The following is a 12,157-nucleotide window of genomic DNA, read 5'->3' on the forward strand; positions in this document are numbered from 1 at the left end:
AAGATCAAATTATAACGTAAGTGCAAGGACTTTTAGGAAAGGCTATGCAGATAATAGCTATTATGAAATCTCGTCTTTAACAATTCAGTTCAGACTACTACTTCTACAAAATTGTTGCTGACAGAATGCTACCCCAGCCCCACTCTCCCACCCCAGAATTGATCATACTCTTTTAAAAAAAAGGCTAATATGCAAATTGTCCCCTCAACCAGGAGTTCGATCAGCAGGCAGGCCGGCCAACCGCCCATGTCCCCTCCCCCTGGCCAGGCTGGCCGGACCCCACCCATGCACGAATTCATGCACTGGGCCTCTAATACACACACACACACACACACACACACACACACACACATACATATATATACACACATACATACTGAGTGGCCAGATTATTATGCGTTCAGAGATCATAATAATCTGGCCACTCAGTGTATAATCTTTAATTGATTTCAGAGAGGAAGGGAAAGAGAGATAGAAACATCAATGATGAGAGAGAATCATTGTTGGCTGCCTCCTGCACACCCCACACTGGGGATGAAGTCACAACCTGAGCATGTGCCCCAACTGGGAATCTAACTGTGACCTCCTGGTTCACAGGTCAACGCTCAACCACTGAGCCATGCCGGCCGGGCGATCATACTCTCTCCTGAGCCCCCATTGTACAGACCCCTATCATAGCATCTGCTTGTTTGCATTTCTGCCTTCACACATTAGACATTCTTGTCTTAAATTTATAAAATGCTGTGACTTTTACACTCCCACTGAACCAGCAGAACCAGCACTGAGTCATGTTTCCAACTGGTGTGGCTGATTTGTATGCTATAATGTATCCTGTTCTGCCGTTTCCAGTAATCTCAGACTGTTCTCCTTTCCTCTGATGTATTCAAACAAAAAAGGGGAACATCAGTAAACTTTCAACAATAAAGATAAATTTTTTAAAAACCGAGGAGATACAAATAATTTCAAGACCTGACCTGTTGTGACGTGGAGGGAAGAGGTCACATCTTAGCAGGGCCTCCCAGAAACTATGAGACCATGTTCTACTTTAGCTCCAAATAGCCCGTGCCTGACACAGTATATGAAATTTAGCAGGGCAATAATAACAGTTGAATAAATAATTAAAAGAAAATTATTTACTAGGGACTCAGGAAGACCCCAAACTTTTAAGATTTAAGTGAATCTCTAACAGTAAAGATTCAGATTTCATAACAGGAGACAAAGAAACAACAATTCTCTTCCTCCTCCTCCTCCTCCTCCTCCCCCCTCCTCCTCCTCTCCCCCCCTCCTCCTCCTTCTCCTCCCCTCCTCCTCCTCCTCCTCCTCCTCCTCCTCCTCCTCCTCCTCCTCCTCCTCCTCTCCCTTTCCCCCTTCCTCCTCCTTTTCCACCTCCTCCTCCTCTCCTGGCACTCCATAAGTCATACTATGTAGTATGCGTTGGCCTCTCTTATTATTGTAAGAGCTTTTCCACACAAAGTGTGAGGCCATACAAGGAACTCTAAAAAGCACACCTTGTCATGTAAGTCTTCTTTTTAAAAGATAGAAAAAAAAGTGTTGCTGTTGTTATTGAGTTCTTTCTGTATTTAGATATCCAAGTTTGAACTATAATGAACATTGGTTTGTTGTGACTTTTATCATAAATTTTTCCTACACACGAATTCAAATGAATCAAGCTTTTCCTATGGGTTTGTTTTGTTTTTCCCTAGCAGTCCTGTCTTAAATAACATGGGGTCTAGTCTTCTTTGATTTTTTCTGGTTTCATAATGAAGCTTTTTGATTGGTTCGCACCATCTGGATCACACTGGGGAAGGGGAAAGAATTGGACTTTTATTTTGCAATTATTTTAACCTTGGCCAATGGAAACTTTCTTTAGCTTCCAGTGCAGGTCAGCAATTTAAAGTTGTAGTATCCATAGAAATCATATTTGTTGTCCTGTCCTAGAAGTTTTCCTGTCCTAGAAGTTCTGAGTTAGTACAGGGTGGAACTGGGGGTCTCAGGCAGAGTGTGTGAGGACCCCTGCCGCTGCTTAACCAAGAGGTTAAGGGGACTTACTGCACCCAATCCCAAATGATGTGTGTGCAGGAAGAGCTGTATAAACCCTAAATGTTGGATTTAGGATTTATACAGCTCTCTTAAAATCTTAAATTTAACAGTGCAGAGGACATTTTTTTTTTTTTTTTTTTTTTTTGGCATGAAATGTTTCCCCTCTTCTTTGGCCAATGGAAAAATTTAAGTTCTTGTTCCCTGTCTTTTCTTTTGAGAGTAGTTAGTCTGTTTATGAGAATTGTTCTGAGAATTTCATTTTCCACATTGTAACTCTAATTAAATCTCATCCATGGAGATGAGATTTGTATGTCACAAATCCCCCCTTTCCCCATAAGATAGGAGATGCTTGCTGGAGCACACTTAATGTGGACTCTTCACCCCCACGTTCCATCCTTTGCACTCTTACTGCTCTTAGCCCCTGACTGGTTTCTCACACGTACCTGGCATTCTGGTTGGATAGAATTGTATCTCCTTTATTTGCTAAGTGTCTCCACTGAGGAGTCATTGCTCACCTGTTTGTTGTAAGGTGTTATTAATAGATGTGAAAGTCCTGAAGTTTGCACGATTCCTACTCTTTTTTTTTCTTCACATATAAGATTGGACTCAAGGTTATCCCTGGAACAATGTCACTCTCACTCACTCGCCTTGCATTGGGAATAACCCTGAGTGTGCCCAGAGGGATGTGTCAGGAACAGGAATGTCATCTGTCATGTGTTGCATGGAGGGAGAAACAAAAGGTTGAAAAGCTCAATGTTAGAGAATAAGCTCTTTGATCAAAATGTCTGCATCTGACTAATTTTGTGTCTAACAAATTTCCCAGATGAATTAATGAGTACAACCCAATAGGTTAATACGTTCCCCAGACCATTATTCCAAAGAAGGAAAAGACGTGAGGCATTTTGCGGTTGTTTTTGGCATCCCATTTCAAAAAGTGAATTTCCTCCTTGTAAAAGGCTTACTGCACGGAGAAACTGAGGAGGGCTTTGCTCACTGCCAGCCAGGCCCACCATCCAGAGCCATTAGGTACAAGGGTCACTTTCATTACCCACCATTGCAATATCACACCTTATGTTTCTCTGCCCAGTGGTTCTGGTAAAATTGTTATCACAAGTTATTACCCTTAAGTCTAACTTATTCAGAAGGAATAGGTGGCTGATATTGTCATTTGAGGACTGAGAAATATTTGTCTAGACATTTGATCCAATCTGTATTTTTATTGAATGTGTAATTGGCGAGAAAATAGCAAAGACAAATTTAAATGCTTGCATCTCTAACCTTGTCACAGCGTCTGAGCATTCATTCATCATCATTATCTTGGATTTCTGCAGCCAGCAGACTTCATAGGAAAGCAAGCACTGAAACAGATTAAAGCCGAGGGGCTGAAACGGAGACTGGTCTGCCTCACCTTGGCCACGGACGATGTGGATCCGGAGGGAAATGAAAGCATCTGGCACAAGGGCAAGGTGAGTGCTGAGGCCCCCGATGCCGGGGCCATGTGGCTTTTCCGCAAGGGAGACTCCTTGTCTGTTTCCTCTTAGAGCTTTTGCTCTTTATTTATCGCTCCGAGGGACGACACACTTGATTTCTCAGCTGACATTTGAGAAACAAATCAATTAACTAAAAGAAAGACGAAGTACTACGCATTTTTGGAAACATACAATTCATATGCTTTGATTAAAGAAAATAAACCCAAGAACGTGAAATACATTAGACAATGAGGAAGGCATGACTTAGAGGATACAGTCATCTACTCGTTCGCCACATCCCTATTTGTGGATGCAAGAGATAGATTTTATATAAAGAATTTGGCATTCTGACTTAGCTTCTTTCAGAAGAAGGCGGACTCTAACCGTATCACATTAGCAGAAAGAAATTTCAAATGAAAGCTTCTATGACAATAAGGGGTAGAACCTCAGAAAGTACGGTGGACAGTAGAAACCACTTGGCTCTTCGGGAAGAGTAAAATTACCTTCTTCTCACTTCGGAATGTTACATTTCATCCTTCAGTAAAATAGGGTAACTCACCGGGAGACTTCATTTCCACCACTTTGATGACTGTTTGTAAAACCCAGTTTGGCTCAAGATTTTGCTGGTGTTACCAGGCAGATGGAGGGCACTCACCTTAGACCTGTGATCGGCAAACTGCGGCTCGTGAGCCACATGCGGCTCTTTGGCCCCTTGAGTGTGGCTCTTCCACAAAATACCATGGCCTGGGCGAGTCTATTTTGAAGAAGTGGCGTTAGAAGAAGCTTAAGTTTAAAAAATTTGGCTCTCAAAAGGAATTTCAATCGTTGTCCTGTTGATATTTGGCTCTGTTGACGAATGAGTTTGCCGACCACTGGCTTAGGCCAAAGGGCAGACACACGGCCTTCACCTAAACAACTGGTCCGTGTTGAGCAGGGTCTGCTTGGCCAATACCCAGCCTCTAAGAGAGCCCGTGCCTGGGTTTTTTCTCATGCACTGCAGCCTACTTAAGATTTGTTTCGCCGAAACCGGTTTGGCTCAGTGGATAGAGTGTCGGCCTTCGGACTCAAGGGTCCCGGGTTCGATTCCGGTCAAGGGCATGTACCTTGGTTGCGGGCACATCCCCAGTAGGGGGTGTGCAAGAGGCAGCTGATCAATGTTTCTCTCTCATCGATGTTTCTAACTCTCTATCCCTCTCTCTTCCTCTCTGTAAAAAATCAATAAAATATATATTTAAAAAAAAAAAAAAGATTTGTTTCCATTTCCCCCATCTTTTCAGGGAAAAAAAGAGCACTGGAGGTGGGGAAGGCAGTGGGATCAAATATCGGCCTTTGGATTACTAAAGAAATGGCCATGGACTGAGGTGTGGGTCAGCTGGACATAGAACTAACATCTACAGAGTACCTACTATGTGCTGGATGTCTTTTATGTACTTCCCAATCTGATTTTACCACACCCTTCTCAGATACATATGATCCGCTTCATTTTAATGAGACTGATCATTTGGATGAGGCTTTGTGGCTCAGAGAGGTGAAGTGAGTTGCCTGAGGTTACACAGCTCGTGATTGATGGAGCTGATTTCTGACCCACGTATAGTTGGACTTTGAATTGCTTATCCTGTCTTCTAAGCCACGCTGAATACCCCAATTTACTCTCTTCTGTCTCTGCTGATGCCCCACTGTGTTCTCTGCAGCACTAATTATATACCCACAACTCTTGTAATCCGAGTAGCAGGTGGATGTTATTAGACACTATGAAGCCAACAGACTTTTCTCAGATCTCATGCTCTTTCTTAAGCCCCTCACCTAGAAGTATGCTGAGTTTGTTCTTCTCTTTGCACCATTCCTACCCTTTCCTCACTGCTTGCCCTTCCTCTTTCTGTTCTAAACGTCTTTGTCAGCCCTCTTTTCCTAATAGACTCTTCCTCCAGTTTCAATCAGACTGTTAGCCATCTTAAATATGATACCCAAGTTAAAGTAAAAAAAAACCTGGACACCTGTACCCTAAATTTACACATTGTCACATATTAATTATATCTCAAAGCAGGGGGGAGAGGAAACCTTGGGAAGCCCAAGTTCTGTTTTTGAATCTTCCTTTGCCATATCTGTGCACTGAGTTTATATGCTCTACTGTTCATCTTTCCTATTGTATGCCATCTGCTTAATGTACTTATAGGATCCTTTATTGATAACATATCTCTTAAATTTGGTGCTAAATAGGGTCATGGACCACCCTCTTTGATCCTCTTTATACTCTAGAATGATATGAAATCATGTTTGCTTTTTATTTCCTGACTTTGTCTGGACTTTTACAGCCTTTGGTATTTGCCATTCCATTCTTGCAAATATTTCCATTTAGAGAGATATGTATTCATATACTTATCAAGTTTTAATCAAGTGTTTACTATGTACCAGCAATATTCTAGGGATGCTGCAGTGAATAAAATAGGCAAGAATCTCTGCCCCCGTGGAGTTTAGATTCCAGGGGCAGGAGAGAGAGACAATGAACATAATAAATTAAATAAGTGGCATGTCAGAGAGTGATCAGTACCCTGAGGGAAAGTGAAGTCCAACTGGGAGATGGGCAGTACTAGACAGAGGGGTTATAATTTTAAATAAGATTTATTTAAAAACAAATCAAGGCCCAAAGTTGGGAATGGGAAGGGGTTTCATTAGTTATAAAAGCAGCTTTGCTGGTAAGTTTTGAAGAAGAAGTTTATGAAGAAGGAAGTTTGAGAATTTAGAAAGTCGTCTTTTTCATTATTCATAAACTAAAATACAGCAAAAAAACTACAATATAGCATCCAGTTTAAATTATGTGACCGCTTTCAAAGGCCATTTACCATGTTATCTTCTCTACGTCAGAGGCGTCTTCAAGTCTCATAAGAGAAGAATGAGAAAAGGGTAAAAATAAATGAGGCTTGTTCACATTGGTAAAAAAAAAAAAAGGCCAGTGTTTGATTTCAAAAGAATATGAGAGTGAGTGTGTCCTAGGCAGAGGGTGAGGGCAGGTTGTTCTTGGGATTTGCTGATAAAAAACAAGCAATGAATTTAATTAAATCTGGAGGATTTTAAGGTAAAAACAACATAAGATGTATGCTAGAAAAAAGTCTTTTCCTGGCTATTTAGTAACAGGATAAAAGGAAAGGCCAGACTTCTAAAATACTCTGGGCTGCTAACTCCTCGGCTAGAGAGAAATTAAAGGAGAAATGAAAGTAGCAGAAAGCAAAGCATTCGATAAATGTTTTTAAAATAGCATTCACACAATAAATATACTATTTCTTTAACTTACTAATGCTGAAATCACTGCTGGGATTTTAAGAGGTAGCAAGTCCTGAGGAAATGGTGTACACAGTCTCAGAGTGATTGTGGGGTTTTGACCCAGTGAGTTAGGGAGTTTGGCCAAGAGACTTGCCCAGGCCTCTTCCTGTTTTCTTAAGTCGCCCAAGCAAGTCAGGTTAACTTTCCCAAGAATCCAGACACAGATCTCTGTTTTACAGACTGGGAAGTGAAACCAAAGTTACCAAGAAAGACGTTCAAAAAGCAATGTTTAAAACTCCAACCTTCCTGACCCAGATCGCTGTCTTAGATCATTTATCTGTGATCTAAAGGAGAAAAGCAATTTTAAAATGTGTGTTATCTCAGCAATACTTTGGCAGTTAATAATCTGCAAGAGAGAAGCCTTGACTAATGAATGAATACATTGATGTTTGTTTGTTTTTAGCCAACCAGTTCTCACCATAACAAGTTGGGAAATGATATGGAGAGCTTCTGATTTGGGATTTCAACACGATAATTAACAACTGGGGCTGCAGAGATAGGAGTCTATATTTAATGTCATAAAAGTGTGGCATCTAAAAGACTAGATACACTATCATAAGACTGTTGACTAGTGGGTTCTTTGCGGAGGAAGCTGAACGACCACCAGGCTGATGCACATCCATGAACGTTTGGGGTCGCCAGCCCTCTGTGCTAGGCCGGGAGGCTGGAAGGATTCCTGCATGTGTGCAGCCAGGAGGAGCCATGTGGAGCAGGGCTATAAACCAGGTTTTGCTTCTGTTGTCTTCCTTTTACATTTTTAAATGTGGTATTTTAACCTGACACATGTATTTACATTTTAATCTGCTTTTCCTTCCCTTTCAACCTTTCCTTCAGATCTGGTTTCCACTAATCTTCTTATCTTCTAATCAGGCTTGTCTTACAGATTTATTTATTTTGTAGCTTAAAGCTTTGTTTTCCTCTCCTGAGTTTGATTCCTTGTCCAGTATTGTTCTCCGTTTTGCCTTCCCAAGTTATCCTGTTTCATCCTCCTTAATTTGGATTGTTCCTGCCTAACACTATATTTCCACTCGTCCTGAAAAGTTGTCATCCTCCATCTCGACCCATCTAGTTTCACCGCCTTGAAAGTGTAGAACAAATCCTGGCTTCATTATGTTGACAGTCTTGATTTCGTGTTATATTTTCTTGTATCTGTGTTAATTCCTCGACAAGGCTGGAACTAGGACTCTGCTAATTCTCTAGAATGTACAGAGTAGAGCTAGAGAGGGTAAAAGTTAACATTTATTTAAGTACCTAGCAATTGCCTGGAATTGTTAAATGCTAGTTGTAGTCATAAGGAATGTTCATTTCCCATTGACTATACAGTATATAGTATATAATTGTTTGTTTTTTGTTTTTTTATTAATCCTCACCTGAGGATATTTTTTCCATTGATTTTTAGAGAGAGTGGAAGGAGGGGGAGAGACAGAGAAACATCGATGTAAGAGAGCCACATTGATTGGTTGCCTCCCGAATGTGCCCTGACTGGGGCTGGGGATTGAACCTGCAAACAAGGTATGTACCCTTGACTGGACTCGAACCCGAAACCCTTCAATCCATGGGCCAATGCTCTAACCACTGAGCGACCAGTTAGAGCCGCATTAACTATCTATATATATAAAAAGCCAGCAACCATAACGCCGTAATGACCGGAATGACTGGTTGCTATGACGCCACCCACTGTGGCCAGTGAACTGGCCGATCAGGGGGTGGGGCCAGCCAGCCAACCTCCGCGGCCCCTCCCCCCAGCTGGCCCACCCCTCATCAGACTCTCCCACTCCAATCAAGGGCAGGGCCTGCTGGCCAAAGGCCCCCTTTCCCTCCCAGCCAGCCCTGCCCCTGATCGCACCCCCCACCCCAATAGGGGGCAGGGCTGGCCGGCCAACCACCCATGGCCCCTCCCCCAGGTGGCTGGCCCCTGATCGGCCCCCGAACCCCAATCACCCTCGGCTCCTCCCCCCTAGCCGGCCCAGCCCTGATCAGGCCCCTATCAGGGCCGGCCAACCTCCTGCCATCTCCTCCTCCTGACAGCCTAGCCCCAATCCACCCCAATTGGGGCCAGGCCAGCTGGACCCCACCCGTGCACAAATTTGTGCACTGGGCCTCTAGTATATTAATAAATAATTTAATTGAGCACCATTTTGAGCACATTTTCTGAACCCCCTCAGGGATAGTTAACTAAGTTTGCATTTTGGTTTTTAGATTTTCTCCCATTTATTTATTATTGCCATACTGTTTGATAATAGAAGGGAATTTTTTTAAAGTTTAAATGAAAATATTTTATTCTTCTTCCTATTAGATTTCTTGGCATGAAATGAGCAAAATACTGCCAGGCATTAAAAAACTAGATGTAATTATTTAAAAATGAAAAATGTCAAAGTAATATAGACATATACTTTGAGAATTATTTTTCATAATTTGTACATTTTCATTAATTTTTCTCAAAAAAGCAAAGTTCTCCTCCTGGTGTTATACCCACAGACAGCATATCATAAAACTTCCAGATTGTGAATTGAATCTATAATGTGTTTCCACCGGGAGGGGGGAGCGCAAAGCTGTGACCCGGCTGCTGAAGATCGCTACGTCTTGTTTTTCAGGTGGTTGGCAACACGACCTCTGGAAGCTACAGTTACAGCATCCAGAAGAGCCTGGCTTTTGCATACGTCCCCATAGAGCTCAGTAAGGTAGGACAACAAGTGGAAGTTGAACTACTAGGCAAACATTACCCAGCAATCATCATTCAAGAACCCTTGGTATTGACGGAACCAACCAGAAACCGACTTCAGAAAAAAGGTGGAAAGGACAAAATTTGAAAAAGACCTTCAGCAGCTAACTGGATTATGGTTGCTACATGACTGAACTCAAAATTATAATTGATTTGTGGGTAAACAGGAAACAAAGGATTCATTTCAAAATCATCAAAATCCAGATTTAGAATCTTAAAAGCTTTCTCCTGTTTCCTCAGCAAGATAGAATAATTGATTAGAGCTTGCCATTGTTGTTTCAAATGAAGAAATTAGAAATGACCATTTTTATTATCCCATATTGTTTCTTATGAAATTCAATCAGAAAAACATCTTGGCATTTGCTAATTAATATACAATCATTGTTACAACAGAATTAAAAGAATTAGAAGAATTTTAGGAACATATACATATGGTTCTTATTAGATGAAAACAAATTAATAAATTATGTTTTACATAAAAACAAATGCAATACTGTTAATGGATTTACTGCATTGGGAAATATTTTCATAGTTGATAAGGAATAGTTTTAATTTCTCATAATATATCTTTGGTGAAAATAGTATAATTTAATATTGATATATAACACTTTATTCAGTTCTCTGAAATATTTATTTTCTTAATAACTTCCCTGAAAGCAGCTTTATGGTACATTATTATTGTCCTTTCAAATCTTGTGTTAGAAGAGAAATTGCAAAAAAAAGAACAGTCTTTCAAAGGAAGCAATACTTACAAACTTTCTGAAATGAAGCTGAAATATAAATAGGTTGTGCCAGTAAAACACAGTTTGAATACTGAACACCTCTCTTTGGGAAAGAATTAATGTAAGTTGACATCACTCTATGCTGTTCTGAATATCATTTCACAAAGTATTTGACAAATCAGGTCAAACAAGAGCTTAAGAGTTGTGTACAGCAAGAAAAAAAATTCATTTAGAAATGTGTCTTTGATATACTTCTTGAAATTATTTGGCTTTAGTTGACCGAGTAAGTCACATTTTTTATAAAAGGTCGTTGATTGTTTATAATTTATTATATACTTGTTACACATTTATTGAACTTTCCTTAGGTATTCAAAAAAGCTGAATATGAAGTATGATAAGATTCTGTAATTATTACACGTTTTCAAATAATTTCTTACAAGTTTTGAAAAGGTGTCAAGTTTGCATTTTAAGTGTTTCATAACAGTAATTATATATTAGAACACCTCAACATGCCATTCATTTCTCTTTGGAATGTCCTTTTAAATAAGAAAAGGAGGAAATCCTCTTGGTAACAAACATTTCCTAATTATCAAGAATTATCCAGACCTTATATCTTAGTTCTGGTATTAGGTGCTGGTTAATGATGTTGAATGGGAATCAAGAGATCCCTATTCTCACTTTCTGCCTTTCTGTAGCCCTGTAACCTTGGAATATCCACTTACTATCTCTGGATTCCTCTTCTGTAAGGTAGACTCTTCTAGGTTCTTTTTTTTTTTACACTATAATAACAGAGGCAATAATGAAAGTACAGCATTGAATTCATGTCATACAGTTAATATAGCACTAAAACAGACCAATAAAAGAATGGAATGTTTAAATGAATATTAAACATTTAAAGAAATCCTGTCCACAGTATATAAAAGAAATTCACATCCTGATTCCATTCAGAAATTGCCCCCATTCCTTCTTTGTTGTGTGTTAGGTGCTATTAGGTTTTGCAGGTCACCCCAGCACCCCACTTCTACTCAGCCAGTGGTCCTGGCCTAGATTTGACCAATGACCTACAAACAACTTGGCAATGGAGAGATGAGCCAAGTTAACCAGATTTTCTCCCACATAAATTTGAATTTTATGCCTGAAAGCACCCTAGTGTGTGTGGGAGCTGTGTCTACAGCTTAGAAAAAGTTTCTCAAGGATATGATGGCGAATGACGGACACTTGCTTCCCTTGAGCTTGGAAAGCTTCTTGGAACTGCGAAAGCATTTCCAGTCCACACATTCTCAAAACGTTTATGGATGTTATGTTACTAATGGTCGCATCCTAACTAACCAGTGTGGGGCATGCAGGAAGCAACTGATCAATGATTCTCTCTCATCATTGATGTTCTATCTCTCCCTCTCCCTTCCTCTCTGAAATCAATAAAAATATATTTTAAAAAACATTAATTTAAAAATATTAACCTCTAGCTTTTTTGTACTATAGTATTATTTTATGTCTATTTTTCTTATTTGTTTGTTGTTATTTTTTAATAGGAGAATATTTTTCACACTTTAAATTTCTCTTCTGGTCATTATTATTCATTTTATTTCATAATTATTACTAAAAAATAATTGTGTCATATGAAAAAGATAGGGTTTTTTTAAAAAAGTGATCCTCACTTAATCTAGTCATCTCACTAGCTGGTCATTCAAGATGGCTTCTTCATTCACATGTCTGGCTCCTCACCAAGGGTGACTGTAACAGCTGGGGCTGGCAGAGCTTGTCTCTCCCTGGGCCTCTCCATGTGACTGACTTCCAGGTAGGTCAAAGGAGGGAACTTAACCTGGAGAACCAGTAAGGGATGCCCTGAGGGGCTGCCAAGGTGATACTTGGACCATAGACAGAGG

General features: G+C 40.2%; 1 protein-coding gene across 4 annotated transcripts in view; it reads left to right on the forward strand.

Annotated features, from left to right (window-relative positions):
* The window catches only part of DMGDH (dimethylglycine dehydrogenase), a gene marked incomplete at its 5' end in the record, with an annotated part of 192,342 nt that extends 182,327 nt beyond the window's left edge, over positions 1 to 10,015 (forward strand). For 3 of the 4 annotated variants that reach the window (XM_079761026.1, XM_079761024.1, XM_079761027.1), the window contains 2 exons: positions 3,372 to 3,506; positions 9,422 to 10,015. In XM_079761026.1, coding sequence (XP_079617152.1) covers positions 3,372 to 3,506; positions 9,422 to 9,637 — 351 coding nt within the window. In that variant the 3' untranslated portion in view covers positions 9,638 to 10,015. The remainder of the gene's footprint in view (positions 1 to 3,371; positions 3,507 to 9,421) is intronic. The other variant, XM_079761025.1, reaches the window with a different exon arrangement.
* Between the last annotated feature and the right edge of the window lie 2,142 nt (positions 10,016 to 12,157).

The sequence above is a fragment of the Cnephaeus nilssonii genome (genome assembly GCF_951640355.1).
Source record: "Cnephaeus nilssonii genome assembly, chromosome: 2".
Classification (NCBI taxonomy): domain Eukaryota; kingdom Metazoa; phylum Chordata; class Mammalia; order Chiroptera; family Vespertilionidae; genus Cnephaeus; species Cnephaeus nilssonii.